The following is a 21,850-nucleotide window of genomic DNA, read 5'->3' as shown; positions in this document are numbered from 1 at the left end:
AGCATGCTTCAACGGGTTTAGTTAAGAGCATGGACATCATGGCTCCTGCACCTCAGGCCATTATGGCATTGCACTGAGTTCGAGCATGATGCACCTGACTAGCCCTTGCACCTCGCAGGACTTATCCATTGCACGCGAGAGGGTAGTCACTCTTATAACTGCCATGTCGAGACATTGCTCTTTACAACCACCGCGGTTGTAGCCCATGACGGGTAAGATAGAGACACAAATTTGTCCAAACAATTACAAATGCAACATTTTTTAAAAACTAGAAAGAGATCCATGTCAAGAAGATGACAAAAATCATCCACAATTCTTTGGGTACTTCCGTACTATATCCATGACCCAGAAGATGCTTTTTCTCATGGAAGGTGCTTCTCATAGGATTTTAGTTTTTCTGGTCACCATGAGATACTTATTGTCCAGGGTGTATGAAGATGTCAGAATTGTGTATCCTTTCCTGGTCATTCAAGAAAGCAGAACTGCCAGAGTTCCATAGCAGATCAGAAAGCAAACACCAGGCATGAAGGGGTCTTGATAATAAGCTGTCACCTCCAGAAACAGCCATCAGTCCCTTCAGTCAAGCGGGGTAGCCAACAGACTCTCCCAACAGTCTACCTGCGTGTGGGGCTTGCCCAGGTCTCTTCCAATGGGAAGTCAGACCTGGTCACGGAGAAGTGGCAGTTGTAGCTCCAACTGCCAGTGGCTTAGAAACCTCTAGAATCAAACAACTGAGGTTGTATCTCCCTGTACAGTATGAATCGCTGATGGGGCTGTACCTGGTAGGCCTAGAGCTGCTGTGACATGCTCCTGGGTTGGGGGCAGCTGAGTCCATCAACCTGGTGTGGTTGCACAGGGCCACCTGCTGACCAGACCTCTCCCCTACCTTCCTGGAATGCACATACTGGCAGAGCTCCCTGCCTTCTGGGTCACTAAAATAACTCTGCTGAACCACTGTTTCAGGGGAGACGGAACCTGTCCCAGGAACAGGGGAGGTTGAGCTCTCTCCCTGAGATCCCCAGAGTTTATCTAGCTTGATGTTCTTAAAACGGAAACAAATGGCTGAATTCTAAGAATACATTGCTTCTGGATTAGGGACCGGACTCTCACTTTTGGTCTAACTCCTAAGCCAGACTCTAAGGACACTGACACGTACCTGAAAGTCTTCTGTAAGGCTTGTTGCTGTTTTTGGTGCCATTTTGGTGTTTCTTGTCTACAGTGGCTGATAGAATTCCTTTGCCATTTAATATCTTCTCTGGTGAAGGTGGCACGGATTTGGACATCAAGATGGGCTTAATTAAAGGTAGGGTGGAGATGACAGCAGCGGAGGAGGAGGTGGTGGAGGCGGAGGTGACCGCAGTAGTGGTTGTAGAGTTCATTTTGACATTGGCACCATCTGCCTTCACTAGGTTAGGAATTTTCTCTAAACTGACTACAGGAACCGGAACACTGAAAAAAAAAAAACATACACACAATCGCCTTCTTTGATACATTTGGTTTGCTGAGCAGAGTTATACCCGCTTATCATTATCAGAACACTTCCTTATCACTTATTTATACTCTTCCTAGAAGCAAGCAGCAGGATTCCAGTTTTGATGCGGAGAGAGATTTGTGCCTCGGAAAGGACCGACAGGGGGTGCGAGGCTGGCATGGCGCCAGGGATAGCATCAGCGCTGGCAGATTTCATCCCCCACCCCGCTGGGCTGCTCCCCACGGTGCCTGTGACAATGTCCTCTCCCTGCCCCCCCCCGCCCCCCGCACCCAACCCCAGGCAGGCCCTGTGTGCTGGCTGCTTTCCACAGGGCACCTTGAACATTACAAGGCACCTGCTGGGGAGCTGGAGAGGCACTGCTGCTCGAGCCCCTCCCCCTGTGCCCAGCGCCCACCTGGCCTGACAGCTGCTGAGCTCTGCACGCTGACCGGATCACACCCCGCGGTGGCAGTAGTGGCAGCTCAGTGTGGCTTTAGGCTAGCTGCCAGCTCAGTGGATCAAGCTCAAGGGGAGGAGGGTGGGAGGAGGGCAGGGCTCCCAGGGAGTGAACCAGCGGCTGCTGGCTGCTGCCGTGAAACATGATCCCTATTCCATTTTAGGCAGCTGTCTATGTAAATAGGCAGCTCTCAGGGTTGGCAGGTGAGAGGATGAATTTTAAGGAGACAGAAGCACAAAGGTGTGCATTCACGCTCAGAGCCTGTCACCTCCGCCCCACTTCCCTGCTCTGCCTTGGGTGGCAGATGCGCACTTGATTTCCACGGCTCTACCAGCCAGGAGGTCCCTGAGCCTCCAGGGGGAGGGTGCAGCACGAGGGTGCTGCGGGGCGGGGCGGGGGACAGAGTCGGTGGAAGGCAGGAGGAGGAACTGCGGAGGACCGGCTGCAATGGTCAAGTGAATGATCCTCGCTTTGCACTGCACTGATGCCCACTTTTCTTGACGTGCGGATAGACTGCTAACCTTTTGACTCACCACAATAATTTCTCACAGCTGAGAGCTGACTTGGCTATATGAATGCCAAATCAGGGGACTAGGGCTCTACCACACCTATAAGGCAATGTGGGGCATGGGCAGGGGAAGGGGAGAGGAGAAGGGTGGAAGACTCATCCTCTCACAGGACTCCCTGTTTCTCGCTTCCCTAAAGTTCATTCACAGATCACTTCTCTGACCCAATTCATTCATAAATGTATCGCAGCCCTCCCCTCACTCCCCCTCGCAGCCCCTGTCCCTCTTCTGATTCTGAAACAGGATCACAGGTGTTAGCTTCAGACCTCTGCAGGGAGAAGGGTGCACAGCTTAGAGCAGAGCACGCCAGGCACCATGGGCTTCTCCCTCACCTGGGGAGCGACACTGTGGGAAGTCCCATTGGAGGGGAAGCTGGAAGGGTTTTATTAACACATCTTATGCTATGGCTACGAAGCATGTTCCCCAGAAGTGCATGCATTGGAAACTTGGTCCTAAAGTTTCTGTGCCAATGGCAACTGGAAGTGGGGGCCTTGGGAAGCAGGTTAGGATGAGATGAGGCTCCAAAGGAGGCAGGCGGCTTTCTGAGATGAGGAAGAGACTTGAGCTAGCAGACTCACTGTTCCCACATTTGAGCCAGAGGATACACCCAGAAGGCTTTGCCAGGTGTCAGCACCATGCTTTTAGACTTCCCAGCCTCTGGAACCATGAACCAGACAAACCTCTCTTCTTTATAAGTCATCCAGTCCTGATATTCATTATAGCAACAGAAGATGGACCAAGACCCAGTGTTATTCCCAATTTTGTCCTTGCTCAGAGTGCGCCAGTCGCCGAGGCAGAACTGACTGCTTCCAGCTCTTCTATCTGAAGGCAGCTCTCACATAAGGGGGAGTGACCACACTAAAAACCATGCAGATAACGCCCGGCAAAAATCACTGCATTCCTGACTTTCTACAAACGATAAAAACAATGCAAAACAATGAGATATGTACTTCTTCTAGGTGCAATTCTTCATTCAATTAACACACACACACGTTATAGTAATCAGGATCTCAGAGAGGTTATTTATACACCATGTTGATAGCAGCATTATCTGCAAAAACCAGAAGGTGGAATTAACGGAGTGTTCATCAATAGAGGAATGGATAAACAAATCTTGGTATTATTCACCCTTAAGAAGGAGGTTGGATGTGTATTTCGCTGATGGGGATGCTGACATCTCATACTGGAGTGCCTGGTTCAAATCCTGAATCCTCCAGCTGGCCTAGCTTCCTGTGAATGCATACCTGGGGGACAATGGCTCAGATGCCTGGGTCCCTTGGACTGGCTTCCACCTCTCCCAGCTGAGGCTACTGCAGGCATTTGGGGAAGTGAACCAAGATCTTTCCCTGTCTCTCTGCCTTAAAAAAACAAAAACAAAAACGAGTAAATGAAAAGCAGCAGATTTTGATACAAGGAAGAACCTGGGGGACATCATGATAAATGAAACAAGCCATTTGCAAAAAGACAAATACTGCAGAATCACATGTGAGAACCCCAGCATAGTCAAATTCATAAAGGAGGCAGAACAGTGGGGTGCCAGGAGTTGAAGAGAGGGGAAAAGATGCACAGTTTACTGCATATAAAGTTTCCATTCTACAAGCTAAAGAGGGCTCTGCAGATTGGTTGCACAACTATGTGGAAATACTTCACATGACTGAATGATATATTAAAAACAGTTAAGGGCCCAGTGCAGCAGCCTAGTAGCCTAGTGGCTAAAGTCCTCGTCTTGCACACACTAGGATCCTATATGGGAGCCAGTTCCAATCCTGGCAGCCCTGCTTCCCCTCCAGCTCCCTGCTTGTGGTTTGGGAAAGCAGTAGAGAATGGTCCAAAACCTTGGGACCCTGCACCCATGTGGGCAATCCAGAAGAAGCTCCTGGCTCGTGGTTTCAGATTGGCTCAGCTTCAGCCATTGCGGTCTCTTGGGGAGTGAATCAATGAATGGAAGATCTTCCTCTCTGTCTCTCCTCCTTTCTGTATATCTGACTTTGCAATAAAAATAAATGACTCTTTAAAAAAAAACACTTAAGATGGCAAACTTTAATGCTAATTTTGCCACAGCTTAACAATTTTAGAAGTACACACACACACACACACACACACAACTTCACAAACCACAAAACTTAAGACAACCTAAATGATATCTCAATAAACCTGACTTGAAAAGTATCCACCATAGAAACCTGCTTCAAAACACCTGCTGACTGGATTCCTCATTCTTGTGCTGATCGGTTGACTTTTCACTTCTTACGGAAAACACAGTCAAACTCCTGGTGTTGCTGTGAATGTGTGGACTGTCGGCCAGCTGCGAGTGTGCCCTGGCAGCTGGATGGGCTTCTCTGGTAGACTCGTGGAGAAGCCAAGTTAGTTCAGGAAAGGAAACTAAGACCTCCAAGTTCAAGGTCCAGCTCTTGGTGCAAGAGCTGGTAAAAGCTGTAAGAGAACGCAGCCGCCACATCCCCCCACGTTTCCATAAAAACTGCCCTGAATGTAAGCCCATGTTCAGTTCTGGTGACCTCAGCAGACAAACACGGGGTGTCTGGGAACAACTGTACAATGGAAAATACATTTAAAATTGAGCACGGTACCCCTCAAGTGATCACAACAGGGTTCCCTGTCGAGTCTAGATTCAGTTCCAAATGTCCTCTTGAAGGTAGCCCAGGTGAGCAGGTGCATTAGGTCCAGATACATGGAACAGCCTGAGCTGACCCAGCTCTTTGTTGACTCTTCTTCCCAACTGTGTGCAGCTGAGTTTGAGTCAGGCAGCTTATGACCATGACTGAGCAAGTCACTGAGATTTTGTCCCTCTTGCTACATAATGAGTATGGCCCGTGTATACCCTAGGAACAGTCCTTCCAGGACTCCAGCTGGATTTCAGCTCCAGGGCCCACAGGAAGGACATGGAGTTGGAGGCACCGGAAACGGGACACAAAAGGCAAACGTGTAGTCACTTGGGACTGAAGGATGAGCAGTGTTGGGAATAACAATCTGGTAAAGAAGGTTCTGAAGCGTTCCCAAGGCCAGAGATACAATCAGTAAGGAGCTAAGCCTGACGAGAGATGAGTGGAAGAGCAGGGGGATTGAGTTAGAATGTTCTAAGAGTCTCCATGAGTTTCAACAGAGGGGAGGAGAAGAACTGGAAGCTCCCCTGGAGACTTAGCTTTCTGCCTCACTTTATCTTCCCCAAAAGCTTTGGGCTTAGGGTAGATTTTTGTTTTGGTGGCTCAAACACCAGTTGGAATGCTGAGTTCCACACTCAAGTGCCTGCATTTGGCGCCTGGTTCGGCTCCTGATGCTAGCATGCTGCTAAGACAGACCCTGGAAGGCAGCGGGGATGGCTCAGGCAGCTGGATTTCTGCTACCCACGTGGGAGACATGAACTGAGTTCTAGGTTCCTGACTTCAACTCAATCATGTCCCCATCATCATGGGCATTTCAGAAGGGAAGTGAACAGGTGAGAGCGCTCTCCCTCTCTCTCCCCATGTGTTTCTCAAATAAACAATTTCTTTTTCTCCAAAGATTTACTTATTTATTTGAAAGGCAGAGTTACAGAGAGAGAGAGAAGGAGGGAGGGACAAAGACAGAGAGGGAGATATAGAGATTAGAGATAGATAGATAAAGATCTTCCATTCCCTGCATCACTCCTCAAACGCATACAACAAGCCAGGGCTGGGTTATGTGGAAGCCAGGAGCCAGAAACTCCATCTGGGGCTCCCACATGGGTGGCAGGGGCCAGCTACGTGAGTCACCCCATCTGCTGCTTCAGAGGATGCCTATTAGCAGGGAGCTGGGTTGGAAGTGGAGCAGCCAGGACTGGAACGAGCACTCCCATAGGGGATGGTGGCATCCAAAGAGATGGTTTAGGCTACTGTGTCACAATGCCTGCCCGTCATCTGCCCGAAGGGATGCATTCCTCCAAGCCTCATAAGCAGTGGCTCATACCAGCTCAATCACTGTTGTTCTTTCTTTGACCAGCAGTGTTTGAAAAGGAAAGATGCATCTGCAGGCTTCCAAGCTGCTTTCACAATGCCTGTTTTTTTTTTCCTTAAGATTTATTTTTATTGGAAAGGCAGATATACAGAGAAGAGGAGAGACAGAGGAAGATCTTCCCTCTGATGGTTCACTCCTTAAGTGACTGCAATGGCCTGAGCTGAGCCAATCCGAAGTCAGGAGCCAGGAACTTCCTCCAGGTCTCCCATGCAGGTGCAGGGTTCCCAAAGCTTTGGGCTGTCCTCAACTGCATTCCCAGGCCACAAGCAGGGAGCTGGATGGGAAGCGGGGCCACTGGGATCAGAACCGGCACTCATATGGGATCCCGGCATTTTCAAGGCGAGGACCCCAGCTGCCAATCTATTACGCCGGGCCCCACAATGCCTGTTTTGTCTCCTTGGTAGCAAGCTCTTCTGGGCATCCTGTGCTTGCAGCACGTTCCCCTGCTTTGTATGGCGCACTGGGTATGCTCATCTCCCCGTCCTCTCTGTGCCTTAAGCTCAGTGTGAAAGTGACCCATAGGGCCCAGGTGCTCCCTGACTCTCCCTGCTTGCTGCCTGTGGGGAGGGGGGTCCACCTTCTGTTTCTTTTGTGTTGCTTTGGCAGCCTATGTCCTCCTTCTCTGGGCTTGGCCTCTCTGCATTTATCTTTCTAGATCAAAGCAGGTCCCCTGACTGTAAGAAAAATGCTTCTCTTGATATCAAGCAGCTTCTCCTCCCTGCCTGGCAGTTGTCTGCAGAAGAGCAGAGGTGGAGAATCAGGATGAGGAAGGCTGAGAGAGCCACCAACATGCCTGGGGGCCAGCTGCCCTCCTGCCAGTTGTGCTCGCTTGGGAATCATCTTTCCTCTTTTATCATCATTAGATACGCTTGCAGTCAGGGAATGGTGCAGGAAGTCTTTAGGTCTGCAGACATCACAGCTAGCCTTTCTCCACTTAGCAGAGCTGGGGAATGATGGAATTGACAGGCGGGAGCTGGAAGACATATGGTATGTGTGCTGTGGGTTATGTGTCTGATGGGAGTCCTCAGCTGTCTGATTTCTTTCTTCTACTTCCAATTCCTTTGACAAAGACCTGTGCCCACACGACAGGCCCAGCAGAAGCTGGAGCATCTCCAGCTCACTGGTGGACCCTTGGGAGGGCCACCTCACACAACCTCTAGCTGTCCATGCCACACATGGCAAGCTTTTAAAGCATGCCGAACACGAAGGAGTCTCCCCTTTGACAACGCCCAGGAGATGGGTTTCTGCTTGGCTTTCTTAGATGTGTTTGGGGCTGGGGTGGAGAGGGCTGCTCTTGGGGAAATTATAGTCTGGATTCTTCAGGTGGAAGGAATGATTGTCGCTGGGAGCTGGGCAAGCCCTCAGAGTCAGCGTGAACAACGTAGTCGCAAAGTCCTGCACAGGAGAACACACCCAGTGGTAGTACAGCAATCTTGATGCAGGCACACATCATGTTTTTTTTTTTCTGAAAATTTTTCAAAAATACCAATTTTAAAAAATAAAAAGTCAATAATTAGGGTATCTAGCCACAGTGCATGGCAAATAAATTCTGCCAGGTTAATCGAATATTACACTGTGGCTGAGCGTAACGCCTGAAGGTCGGACAGGAAGCATGGTGTCTAAAGTCTGCTGGTCTTGGCATGGTTTTGAATGTTCTTCTCCAAATCATACCTATTGGGTTATAAGATGCCTATACCCCATACCTGGATTTGATTCCTGGCTCTATCTCCTAGTGTCAGCTTCCTGCTGAGGTGGACTTTGGTGGGCAATGGTGATGGTCAAATTATTGAGGTTCCTGCCACCTGCCTAAGAGACCTGGATTGTGTTCCTGGCTCCTGGTTTTGGACCCATCCCAGTCTTGGACATTACAGGCAAAAGAGGGGTGAGCTGGCAGATGAGCACCTTTGCCAAATAAAAAACAAGCACATGGGGCCAATACTGTGGTATAGTGAGTAAAGCTACTGCCTGCAGTCCCAACATTCCATATGAGTGCCAGTTCATGCTCTGGTTGTTCCATTCCCAAGTGTCTGGACCCCTGCACCCATGTGGGGGACATGGAAGAACTTCCTGGAAGCAGCTCCTGGCTCCCAGTTTGGACCAGCAGAATTCTGGCTGTTGTGGCTATTTGGGGAATGAACCAGCAGATGGAAGATTCTCTCTGTCTATAATTCTACCTTTTGACTAAATGAATGAGTGAATGAATAGATAAATCTGTATGCAAACAAATAAAAACAAGCACGAGCACGCACACACACACACACACACACACACACCCCTTCTCACTGAACTGGGAAACTATGATCAGAGCTCTAGCTACTGGGAATGAATGGCTCTTGCAGCAAAGGCCAAAAAAGTTGGCCCAGCAGGGTCTTGTTCCATGGAGCTGGAGGTTTTACTGTGAGCCTAGGTCCCAGCATCCTTGTCCATGTTGTGGACTATAGGCCTACACCTTATTCCTCACACCTGGGCATAGAAGTGATCCGCTGCTGAGACAGTGAAAACCAGCTGGAAGATGGGGATGAATAAGCTGATTGGGCTGAGTTGTAAAAAAAAAAAATAATGGCCAGAAACAAAATAAAACCAGATGGGAGTTGGGAGAAGCAAGGCTGAACTGAAGGCCTGTATCTCTATTTCAGTAGGCAGGCAAAATCAGAGAACGGGGAGGGAATTGTATGACAGTGTGTGATAATAGAGCAAATGTGATCTGAACACTGCCTTTTCTACCTGCTGGATGTGTCAACACAGGGGTAGCATGTGGCGTCCCAATGTCAGGGCCAAGGCTAGCCCAGGAGCGCTTCTGGGAGAGACAGGAGAGGGATCCGGCCAGGTAGGCGCAGTGAGTGCGTGCTTGCCTTCTTCCTTTCCTTCCTGGCAGGCAGCCTCAGGCAGGAGAGGCCCACATAAGACACTTGCAGCTGTCTTGCCTAACATACCAGGCCCTTGTGGCTCTGTGCTCAGTTTCCTTAGCAGCAAAATGAAGAGACTTCAAAAGATTAAATGAGATAATAGATAGTAGGTACATAGCATGGTAACAGGCACAGAGCAGACGCCAATCAATGGCAGTAAGATGAGACGGGAGACTGGTGTGTCCACTCACCCTGCTGCCCCTCAGGCTTCCAAGGTGCACACCAGGGCCAGTGCAGTGGCATGTTCAGTAAAGCTGTGACCTGCAGTGCTGGCATTCCATATGGGCAACGATTTGAGCCCTGGCTACTCTACTTCCAATCCAAGCCCCTGCTAACGCACCTGGGAAAACAGCAGAGGAGAGCCCAAGTGCTTGGGCCCTGCACCCACAGGAGAGACTTGGCAGAAGCTCCTGGCTTCAAACTGGTCCACTCTGGCTGTTGTGGCCATTTGGGGAGTGAATCAGCAGACGAAAGATTTTTCTCTCTCTGGATCTCTCTCCAATTCTCTGTAACTCTGCCCTTCACACATATAAATAAATTTTGAAAGGAAGAAGAAGCTTAGTGTCTTTCTAGTCCTTTCTAGGTCCTTCATGGAGGAAGATAGATGAGTCACAAAGGGTGAGAACAGGTGACCCTTCCAATTTATCCAGATGCAAGGCCACTTCTGGGGAGCCGAAGAAGAGGAACAGAATGGAGGAGGAAGTCACTGCAGATTCAGCCGCCCCTTTCCAGGACCCTTTCACCTTTCTGCACAATCTTACCCACCATTCCTGCTTGCTGGGAACCGTGTTAAGCCTGGATTACTGGCTATCGCTTCCATCTGGACTCTTTTTTGTGAAAAAGAGTGAGTAGGAACTCCAGCCTCCTCTCATACATTCTTTTCCTAATCCTGAGGTATGTTAGGCCAACGGGGGGCAAGGCTCTGCTGTCGCCCAGATGTCTTCCAGAGGGATAACTCCATGCACCCCCTTGAGCTGCTGCAGCTGCTCGAGGCAGGGGTCCCCAGCATGGCTTCCCCACAAGCCTGTTAGTTCCGCTGGCACAACTGTTAAACTCAGGACTTCCATGGGCATGAAACTCAGAAGGTGTTTCCGACTTTCCTCCCTCCCATGGGGAGCAAGGGGGCACAAAATGTCATGATGTTCCTGGGAGTCCCAGTGTTTCATAAAGGTGGGAAAATCAGCAAGAGGAGCAAATATAATGGAAGATGAGATCCGCTGTGTCTGCAGTGGGACAGCCTGGTAATACCCTCCAGGAGGGTAATTAAGGACAACCCCAGAGCAAACCAAGAACACCTGCTCAGAGCATCTCCCTGTCATGCAATTCAGGTGAATGGACACTGACATCTGAGTTACTGCAGAACGGTGTAGAGTCTCTGAGGGGTGGACATATGGATTCTGGAGGACGTAATGCACAGTGGGACAAAGCACCAAGCACTGGGTCCCCAGTTGTGGCCCAGGGAAGTCTTGGCTTTGGGGCTGCAGGGAGGAGCACTCCCCTCTGTAGCCACCAGAGGTCACTGGCTCCCGCTGTTGGAGCTGCTGGCTGCCCAGTGTGCAGGGCTGCGGCCCTTAGCCTTGTTGAGCGCACATTCCGCATTTTTCTCAAGTCATGCAGCCAGCTCCCACTTAAGAACATCTCCCTTTTCCTACATGGAGAGACCAGGAGCCAGCCCCTTGACCAGAGACCCTTTTGCTTCAAGAAGCTCATTCTGAGCAATCGGGGAGATTAGGAAATGGCAAAGCATCCCTGGATACCCATCGGTGTCCCAACCTGTGAGTGGGGACCCTGACACCTGCTGCTCCCGTCTTTCAAAGTCACTCAGGGAGCACCTTCCCTCATTTGGCTTTTTTTCCCTTCAGTACTGGAATATCGGAGCTCACACCCAAACCACTTCTGACTCAAGAACAAAGCACATTTTGTAAAAGTCTTCCGGAGTGCAGTGTTGTTGTCAAACCAGCTACAAACTTAGGTAATTCCTTGTTCCAAGTTGCATTACATTTTGTACTTTACAAGTCTCTGTTAACATCACCGTCCAGCTAGAGGCCGTGACTCCCCTCTCACTCGCAGCTGGCCTGGCCCAGCTTATCTCTTAGATGCTATTAAAGGAGCACCTTCCCGCATAAGGCAAAATTGATTGCCTGAACCTTGATGAGAATTCTTACCATCAATCTTTCTGACTTAGCCTTTCTGAGTGGCTGGTACCGTCTGCACTCAGCTACCAGATGATAAGTCTGACCACTGCAAGCTCTGGGAGCTCAAGACATTAGCCAGCCTCACCCCTCCCCTCACCCTGCTCCGCCTTGCCCCAACCTCTCCAGGCCCAGCCACTCCTCCCTCCTACTGGGATGAGGGACTATTTTGCTGTCTAGGGCCACTGGGATATTTGTCAGCATCATCCGTGGGCCATTAGGAATCATCAACTTAAAAATTTGCCTGCTGTAGATTTATTGCATTTCAAGTCCAGCCTATGGTTTCCTCAATGGGGCAACACCAGATGATTCTACAGGCCTCAGACGGCTGTGGGCTGGTTGTTCTCCATCCCTGTCTTGCTGGACCATCTGGCTTCTTCAACACCTGGCTCTGCCTTTGCCTTGCCCTCCCTCTTCTCTGGGCAGATGTTCCCCATCTGTCCAGACCCCAAAGAAGTATCCTCTTATTTTAGTTCTGGGAAGTTCCCTTCTAGGTGTGACTGCCACAGCCATCCTGAATAATGCCCCATGGTAAGGTTTTAGTTCCACAGTTATGTGTCCTGCTTGGACAGAGGGCGACTGAGAATAGGGACTCTGTCTTAGTGGCCATGTCACCCTGGAGTTATCCTCAAGCCAGCATTATGGAAGGGCTCATAGCATTTGCTGCATGAATAAATACTCTCCACAAAGGTTAAATCCCACAAACGCAACAGAAACTCTATTAACTCCCCGCCAATGGTTGGTTAAGACATATGCTTTAGGTGAGGTGTCTCCCTTCCTGGCAGAAGAGACCCAGCATGGCAAAGGGGAATATCAATCCACAGTGGCATACCCTGAGCACCCCTCATTCACCAGCAAGTGCCATTTAACCTCACCTGTGATGCCACAGGCAAAGAAGCTGAAGCATGGAAGGGAGGCCCCGGTCAGCCGGCACAGGGAAGGGCAGCAACAGGGCTGGGCTGCAGCTGAATTCTGAAGCCCTTGTGCTCTTTAGCATAGCACAGGCCAGGAGGGCAGGGATCAAGTGCCTGCCAACCACTGTGCAGTTGGCATGCAATCTGGGGCCCATCACTACATTTTTGCTTGTTTTCTCACATTCGTCATAGAGCAGTCTTGAGGCTCACCTGGGCCTGGCTGGGACTAGCTGGCAGCAAACACCGGTCAACATGGTATGCACCTCTGCAGCACCACAACGACTTAAGCATTGTTTTTCATACCCCACCCCTCATTGTCAGAATCACTGTCCCATCCCGGGCTCCATTCCCACTTGTTAGAACACTTCAGAGTCTCCATGAGGTCTGCTGCGTATATACCCAAGGAGCTATCCATTGTCCTTATCTTTGCTCACCCGAAAGCCCAGTGAGGATGCTGACATTCCAATGCCCCTCCCAGAGGCACACTGACCTATCTCTCAGCCTCTCTCAGCCGTTTGCCCCTTCACAGGACAAATCCACTCTGCAGGCAAACATACCCAGGGTCCACACTGCTATGCCAGAGTGGAGAGGGTAGCCTGGAAAAGGACGAAGAGAGAGGCAAGGAGGCCAGGGAAGAAGGTGAGTAGGACAGGTGGAGAGGCTAGGTGCCCTGGATGGTCTGCAGCATTGCAGATTCACCAGCCCTGACACGATTTCCTGCGTTATCTGGGAATCATTAACGCTGAGCCGTGCGCAGGCTGCCCCCAGATTCACACCACGAGGCTGGAGGAGATACACTGCTGGACCTCTCCCACAAGCCTCTGGCCCAGGGCTCTCAGCTGCCATTTCCCTCTCCACAAAGGACTGAGGACAAGCTGGGAATATTTCCACTCCCTGGCCTCTGCCATGCCCACCCTCCACCTCCCCCACCACGCTGTAGGGCACACACGGGGAGGCCAGGAGCCTGCTGATTTTTCTTTGGCTTTGGTTCATTTTCCTTCTGGAACAGCAGGCTCATCTCCTGCATTTTTAATCACTGAGCATATTTAGCATTCAACACACACGTGTGGGTTGATAAAGCCCAAAGAAAAAGCAAATGCCTTCCAGGGGGAGGCGAGCCTCCTTCTCACCTCCTGCCTGCTCCCGCCTGCCTCAGCTCACATTGCTGGGGCTGAGCGTCCCATGCACCCGGCAGACAGGACCAGGGTAGCTGAAGTGACGACAGCAGCAGGGCAAGTCAGACTGGCTCACGCAGTGAGCAAGCCAGCGCCTTGTCCCTCGACTGGGTGGAGATTCCTACATTAAGGCTAGAACGCTCAAAACTCAAACAGCTTCAGCCCCCTCTCAGCTTCCACCTGAGACCAACTAATCTTGCTGTATCCTTATGCTGTGATGGAGCACATGGGCATCAGTGCCACGGGGCATTGGCTGGGCATGCTCAGGGGTGGTGCCACGGGCAGTAGTGTGAACTAGTGGAGAGGGGCTGGGCCAGCTCATGAGGCGGCAGGCAGTTCTGCAGGGCACAGATCCCAAAACATGACAGCCCCCTGTTTGCTTCTACTCCCGCATCCCTCTTTTCTCAGAAATTACTTAAAAAAATACTAATTTATTTTTGTTGCAAAGTCAGATATACAGAGAGGAGGACAGACAGAGAGGAAGATCCTCCATCCGATGATTCACTCCCCAAACAGTCACAATGCAGGTGGATTAGCCTGAAACACCACCACACCAGCCCCTTAGTCTTTAGTTTTAAACAATGTTTAATAATGAATTAAAGAGCTGTGATAAAAATTTAGTATTCAAATTGAGATGATCTATATGAATAAAACAGGATTTCAAAGACATAAAAGAGGAGAGAATGTAAACGGTCTCACCGACTGTATGCTGGAATGGTAATAGTTTGGAGACATAAGGCCAAAGCAAATATATTACTGGTGATGTGAATAATCGGTCGGCCTTCTCTCATATTACATGCCTAGGTTCAAGTCCTGAGTCTGTTCCCAATTCTAGCTTTGGTTCACGCAGACCCTGGGATGCAGCAGGTGGTGGTGGCTCAAGTACCTGGACCCTTCTACTCCTATAGGATACCTAGATGGAGTCTCAGGCTCCTGGGTTTCGCCTGGCCCAGTGCTGGTTGTTGCGGGTATCTGGGGAGTGAATCAGCCAATGCACGAAGGCTTCCTCTGGTTGTTTCGCAAATAGACAAAGGAAACATATTACTAAAAACTCATCTCTCCTGGTTTCTCTGGCTGTTTTTCAATGTGGTTGTTTCCTTTGCACCACTCTCTTAGGCCCTGACCTCAGACTCCGCCCACCCCATCCTTCGTCCCTCCCCGGGAGCCACATCTGTACCCACAGTGTCAACGTCCATGACTGCATAAATGACTTTCAAGGCTCTATTTTTTCTGCCTAAGGCAGTTTGGATATTTGTAACGTCATCTGCAGGCCAGACAAAATTATCAGCTTATAAATGAGCGTGCTATAGATTGAATTCGGAGTCTCGCCCGTGGTTGCCCTGGCAGGACCATACCAAGCAACTTCACTGCCTTCATAAGGCCTGCAGGCTGGACGTTCCCCACACTTGTCTCAATCCCACCTCTCTCCTGACGTCTGGGTGTCAATCTGCAGCACCCACCAGACAGTTCGTTGTAGCTCCCAGTCTGCACAGGCCACTGGCTGAACTCATCTTCTCCTTCCTTCCACGAATGCAGGACACGATCACCTTCCTCTTTAGGAAGTGGCAGGAACAGACACCGAGCTGTCCAAGTCAGAGACAGAGTCGACACTCTAGACGCTTCTCTTGCATTCTAGCCCTAGAGACAGCAAGCTCTGCAGTCCTGTGGTGTTCTTCTGAAAATTTCTCCCACCCAGCTCCTTCTACACATGTCTATTGCACCTGCCCAGAGTCAGGCTGTCAACAAACTTCCTCTCGATTATGCAATGCTCTGGCCACTGCTGCAGGGCGTCTGACTACAGCAGAAAGCCGCTCCGTGGACAGCTCGGTGCAGTTTCCAGGGTGAAGTCCAAACTTTTGATTTTAGCACTGCAGTGGAAATTGATCATCTGGCCCTTGCTCTCTACCCAGGTCTATATCCTGTTGCTCCCCACGTGGAAATGCTTTGACACATTTTTACTTTATGCTTACAACTTAAAACAATATATATATTTCTTGAAATGTAGAGAGATACAGAGAAACACAAACACCACACACGCACACGGGATGGGGGGTAGAGGGTGGGCTATCTATCATCTATCTACTTGGTCCACTCCTTAAATGCCTACAACAGCCAGGGCCAGTGGCAACGAACCAAGAATCTGGTTGATCATCTGTTTCTTCCCAGGCACGTTAGCAGGAAGCTGGATCAGAAGTGAAATGGCAGGGATTTAAAGGGATATGAGATACAGTTGTCTCAGGCAACAGTTTAACCTGTTATGCCCTAACATGCAGTGAGTACCTACTATAACGCTATGTGACAATTCTATAATAAGTACTGGGTACACACGGGGCTCACACATATGCACCTTTATTAGCAAATTAGGAACAGGCCTGGATGCAGCAGCACCAGGTACATGATTGACCAATGGCCTTCACCTCCTCTTTACATCTTCAGCCAGGCCTCACAGTACAAGGCTTAACCTGTACAACTGTGTTCTGCAATCTTAAGGACATAGAGTTTTCAAAGACACAGATGCTGTCTTAGGGGATCTGTAAAAGAGACAGGTGTAAGTTCTGCAGAACACAGGATGCAATGTGGTAAAGAGCCGATACTGCTAAGATAGCAGTCAGGCACCTAACCCAGGCTCAGGACTCAGAAAAGGTTTTTCACAAGAGGTCACACTTCAGCTGAAGCTGAAAGACAAATAATGGGAAAGAGTGAGACAAAGAAAAAAAATGCAAGATTAGAATGGTAAACTTCATGCTGTCTTTTTTACAATCAAAAAAATTTTTTTTAAAGGAAGATATAAATTTTGCCTAGCGGCTAGTTTTCAGGTTATGGTGCCTACATGCCATATGGGAGGTTCTTGGGTTCAATGCCCACCTCCAGCTTCTGGTTTTCTGGTTTTGGTCTGGTGCTAACATGCAGGCCCTGGAAGGCAGTGGTGATAGCTCAACTAACTGATTTTTCTCTTATTCACATGGGAGATTTGGATTGCACTTCCAACTTCTGCCTTTGGCCCTGGCCTAGCCCCAGCCATCTGCTATGAAATAAATGCAAAGTTGTAAACATTAGGAGCAAGTGTGTGGTGCACTGTTGGGAATATCCATCACCTATTTTAGAGGTCCTGGGTTTGACTCCTGGCCCTGTTTCCAATCTTGGCTTCCTGCTAAAGCAGGGAGGCAGCAGGTGATGCTAGTCAGGTCCCTGTCACGCAACGGGGAGACCTGGACCGAGTTTCTGGTTTCTGGCTTCAGCCTGGCATAGCTCTGGCTTTTGCTCGCATTTGGAGAATGAACCAGGACACAGAAACTATCTCTTTCTCTTTCACTACCCCTCACATTAACAAATACATCTTAAAGACAATGTTATTCTGAATCAAGACACATGGATTTTTCTAGGCAAAAGTACCAGGAGAAGATACAGGGGGAAAGCTGGTGGAATAGGGTGCTGCTGGATGATCAGGATTGAGATGGGTAATTTGTTGACTATGATTTAGAATCACAAAATAACTGGATTTGAAAAATGAGATACAAAGCAGTGACTAGTTCAAGGGCACACAGAAAGTTAGTGGTAGAGACCAGATTTGGACTCACTTGGGCTTGCCCTGAGCTCAGCACTGACGGATTTTCCCACATTTCACTCTGGGGAAGATGTCTGGGATTGAGGCTGAGTGAGCCCTCTGAATTTCCCAGTCACATCTCCCTGCCTTGGGGACTCAGTGCCCTGGCAGTGCAGGGTAGGCAGACTGGAGGTGAGAACGGTCAGGATACCCTGGGGCCTTGTTCGCGGTGCACCTGCCCTGTTCCGTCTCAGCATGTTTACCTACTTGAAGGTGGGTGAGTCACTGTTAGCTTTTCCTTCTTCACACAAGGTAGCACTCTAGTCTTCCTTTTTCTCGCTCCTTGCAATCCTTTTTTTAAAATTAAAAAAAAAGTTTGCTTATTTACTTTCATCTTACTTGAAAGGCAGAGTGACAGAGAGAGCGAGAGAGACAGAGAAAGAGAAATCTTCCATCTACTAGTTTACCTCCCAAATGCTCCCAAACAGCCAGGGATTGGCCAGGCTGAAGCCAGGGAGTCTATAACTTCACTTGGGTCTACCCTTGTGAGTGGCAGGGGCCTAACCACCTGCTGCCTCCCAGATGCATTAGCTGGGAGCTGGACTGAAGATGTTAATAGCCAGAATTCAAGCCAAGCAGTGTGAAATGGGATGCATGTGTCCCAAGAAGTGGCTTAATCTACTATGCCACAAAGCCCACCATTCTTTTCAATCCTTTTATGTATTCATTTCTGGACTCTGGCTAGTGGTTCTTAGGATACTTTAAAATCCATTTTCTATCAATTAGAGATAGAAACAAGCCCGTCAGGGAAGGGGCGGTGCCCACAGCATGTCTTAATAAGTGTGTGAATACTGACTTGCTATTGGGGGGAGAGAGGCGAGGTGGAGATTAACATAAACCCAGTAGTTTCTCTCTTTGGGAAATGCTTTTTGATGTCTCGCCCCCAGGAGATCCCTCACCTGTTCTCTAACTGGGTGAGTTCATTGTATGACCATCCATAACTGTCTAGGTTTTTCTAGTCTACTTCCGTTCAGCTCATTTCTGGACCCCAAAGAAATGATTTAATCACTTCCTGTTTCATCTTGACTCTCTCTGAAGAGCCATTTCTTTATTTTTAAGAGAGATCTGACTTTTCAATTCTTATCCCAGGTTATGGGAAGCTAGCCTCAAGAATCTATAAGCCACGAGCTATGATTTTCATACTGTTCTTTCGGCTTTATACCAATTAGCTTACTTAGCTTTTACAACCATCCCATTGGGTAAAGCTATTTCTGGCTCCATTTTACAGATGAGAAAATGAAGGCACAACATATCCAATGACTTGCCCAAGGGCACAGGCTGAAGTTTGTAGAATGGCAGCAATTCCAGAGCTTGTATGCCTACCTGAGGGAGGTGTCCACACAGCCCCAAGAAGTAAGCTCTTGGGAGACCCTCCCAGGCCACCGATAAGAGGGACTAAAACACAGAAGTGACTGGGAGACCTGCTCTGTCACTGGGCTGGCCCAGAACCTCCCTCCCCAGCTGTGTCATGGAAGGGACCTGCGATCCTAACAACTAGGAGAGAACACAGCTTGTTCATGAGACCCTAGCGGGCACTCCTCTCCTCCTTAGTCAAGCCTAAACCTTTCCATTCTATCACAAGAGGCTCTTGAATTGATCCAGCATAATTTATATTTCTTTACTAAGTCATCATCATTTTCAGCATATAGTGAAAAACCCACTGACGGATGGTTTCCTGGGTATGAAGTTCAGTGTAATGAACTGTTGTTAATGAACGGAATACTTTCTCTCCCTAGATACATAAATTGGACAGACTCCACACTTACTCCTTGTCTGCCTTCTGGAGGCCTGCAAGATAAGACTGCACAGTAATCAGCTGGTCCTTAAGGGCCCCACGGCAGATGCTGATGATATCTGAACACGCTCATCTTCTCTGCTTTCAGCCTGGGTTCCTACCTGTCTGATTTTCAGGTCACCTTTTCTGACTTTGTGGTAAAGACTGAGATTTTTAAAAAACGAATTAGAAGTCTCTAGTTTTTTGCAGTCACCTGTAAACTGCTCTCACCCACCCTACTCAAGGAACTCTGTTCTCCTGGGCTTTCCTCCCTTCTTCCCTTGTTCAGCTCCGGTCTCCTGACTCTGCTGGGAGCTGGCTGCTCAAAGCAGGGAGGCAGGCGGGGCGGGCAGCTTCTATCTCTGAGCGCCTCCAACTTTGCTCCTTCCTAGCAGAGCTTGTTTTTGATGACTGACACTAGGACTTGTCTTTCACTGAGAGGTAACGATGTGACTATTATTGCCCTTTTCTCAGACACAACTGAGCTCAGCCTCTCAAGAGAAGAAAACCACTCCCCTGCCAGGCAGAGGAATCCCTCGTTCCTTCTCATAGCTGGAACCCTAACTCCACCAAGCTGGGTACCTGTCCATCCCCTCCTCAGCTTGCCCAAAGCCCAGCACACAAAGCTAGGGGACTCATACCCTTCCCCATGGTGACAGGGACAGGTGGTGAGGACAGATGGCTGCCAGCACCATGCACTCACCATGGTTTATCTCGCGATCCCTTTGCAGGAAAGACCGTGTGCTGTTTGCTGCTGGAGGTAAGTGGATTGTCTTTGGGCGTTTTGAATGGCTTTGAGGTGCTGCTGGCAGAGTTATGGCCGCCGAGACAGACTTTTGTTTTCACCTGTGCTAGGGATGTCTTGGCAGTGCAGGCTGGAGACGCTGGCGAGGGAAAAGGTCTACACATCGAACTGTGTCTTCTCTCTACAATGGGAGAAAGAACAACACTGAGCACGGCATCTGCAGAAGACGGGTCTCTCCCACACTCACCCTGTAACACTCAGGCCGGCAAGCGGGGAGGGCTTTCTTTGCTGGGCCTGCATCCCTGAGGCTTCCGTTCTGACAGCGGTCTGTCCTGGTGTCTGCTCCTAGTTTGCCAACCAGCACTGTTTACTCCTGGTTCCTGCATCGAATGCCAGCCAGAGCTAACACCCATGTTCTTCTTGGAAGGCATCTCCTGGCCATCCTGACACAAAACCGCTTGCACAGCAGGATGGGCAAGGTATCACCTGAATAGCGGGACAGTCACACGGCTCTCCTGAAGCCACAAGGTCCTCAAGGCAGTGGGTAGGGCAGGACTCTCAAAAGAATAAACAGGAAATTCTCAAAGCTTACCCTCCATGGGGGCACTAGATTACATTCTTGGCTTCTGCTGTTGACCTGGCCCATTGTGGACTTGTAGTGAAAAAATCAGCAGAAGACAGTGGCCTATTTCACAAGTTAAAAAAACACACAAAACTGGGCCCGGCACGATGGCACAGTGGTTAAGGTCCTCGCCTTGCATGCCCGGGATCCCATATGGGCACCGGTTCTAATCCTGGCAGCCTCACTTCCCATCCAACTCCCTGCTTGTGGCCCAGGAAAGCAGTCAAGGATGGCCCAAAGCTTTGGGAGTGTGGGAGACTCGGAAGAGGCTCCTGGCTTCGGATTAGCATAGCATCAGCCGTTGCGCTCACTTGGGGAGTCAATCATCGGACGGAAGATCTTCCTCTCTGTCTTTCCTCTCTGTATATTCGCCTTTCCAATAAAAATAAAATAAATCTTAAAAAACAAACAAAAAACCAAAAGCAAGACACTACTACAGCTCTTGGGAGGGACACTTTACTTGTTCACACTTCATCAGCCCCTGTGACTACACTCAATGGATGTGATGAAGATACCCACTAGGAGAGAAATTTGAGTCACATCTTCTATGGTGGGTTGTCAGAGACCTCAGACACACACACGCTCTTTCTCTTTAAAACTCTGTACGCTATTACAGTAAGAAATCTCTAGCCATAAAAAGATGAAAGCTCCTGAGATCCTCAGGCCTTGCTCTCTTGCGCCCCACAGAGTACTTAATTAATATGCATTGAATAAACAAGTGCGATTGTTAACCGCCATCCTGATGGGAAGCAAAGGAGACCACAAACTGGGCAATCTGGGTCAAAGGTGATAATGAAGAGGGTGAGCTCCAAAGATGGCACTCCACCACGAACACGGCTCTGTCTCAGGAGCTGGTTGTTAGTGGGCATTTCTGGTTCCGATGTTAGGTTCCTGACCAGAGGGGGAAAGCCAGACAGAAGCTTGGGGTTCCTCTGTTCTCCTGCTTACCCCTCCACTGCCAAGCAGGCTGGTCTTCTGATTTAAGTGACTCACGCGATCATCAGGTATTTTTGTCTGCTCAGTGCACACAGTAACCCCTGTGGGTCGCTTTCCTCTTTGACTCAGAGTAGACCTTGTATCCTCTGCTCAGTTCCTGCAAGTCATCCTGTTGAAGTTTTGAAAGCCAAGGTCAGTCTATGAGCAAAGAGAAAAGCTGGGCTGGGCCCAGGAGATCCAGGCTCTAGCCTCAGCCACAGCACTCATCAGGATGGTGACCCTGAATTCACCACTTAAACCTTCTTGCTTTTTGTGTCTTTATCTGAGCATGAAGTGGGTCCCTGGATGGCTTCTAAGTCTTCTTTTTTACCCCATCCATCATAAATACAAGGCATACTTGTATCTGCTCCTTATTTTCTCATCTCTCAATTCCTAGATTCTGTGGCAATACCTAATGTCTGGGGTGCTGCAATGGTTTACTCAGGCAGAATCTTCCTT

At 49.3% G+C, this 21,850-nt stretch overlaps 1 protein-coding gene across 5 annotated transcripts in view; it reads right to left on the bottom strand.

The window, feature by feature from the left end:
• Positions 1-21,850, bottom strand: part of ATXN7L1 (ataxin 7 like 1) — a 204,661-nt gene that overhangs the window by 30,361 nt on the left and 152,450 nt on the right. For all 5 annotated transcript variants that reach the window (XM_041002513.1, XM_041002514.1, XM_041002515.1 and 2 more), the window contains exons 4-5: positions 19,753-19,975; positions 1,157-1,449 (exon numbers count right to left, since the gene is read on the bottom strand). In XM_041002513.1, the coding sequence (XP_040858447.1) occupies positions 1,157-1,449; positions 19,753-19,975 (516 nt within the window). The remainder of the gene's footprint in view (positions 1-1,156; positions 1,450-19,752; positions 19,976-21,850) is intronic.

This window comes from Ochotona curzoniae, unplaced genomic scaffold (genome assembly GCF_017591425.1).
Source record: "Ochotona curzoniae isolate NIBS_2020 unplaced genomic scaffold, NIBS_Ocur_1.0 scaffold_2476, whole genome shotgun sequence".
Lineage (NCBI taxonomy): Eukaryota > Metazoa > Chordata > Mammalia > Lagomorpha > Ochotonidae > Ochotona > Ochotona curzoniae.
Note: the sequence above shows the minus strand (reverse complement) of the source record. Positions and strands in the feature narration are given on the sequence as shown.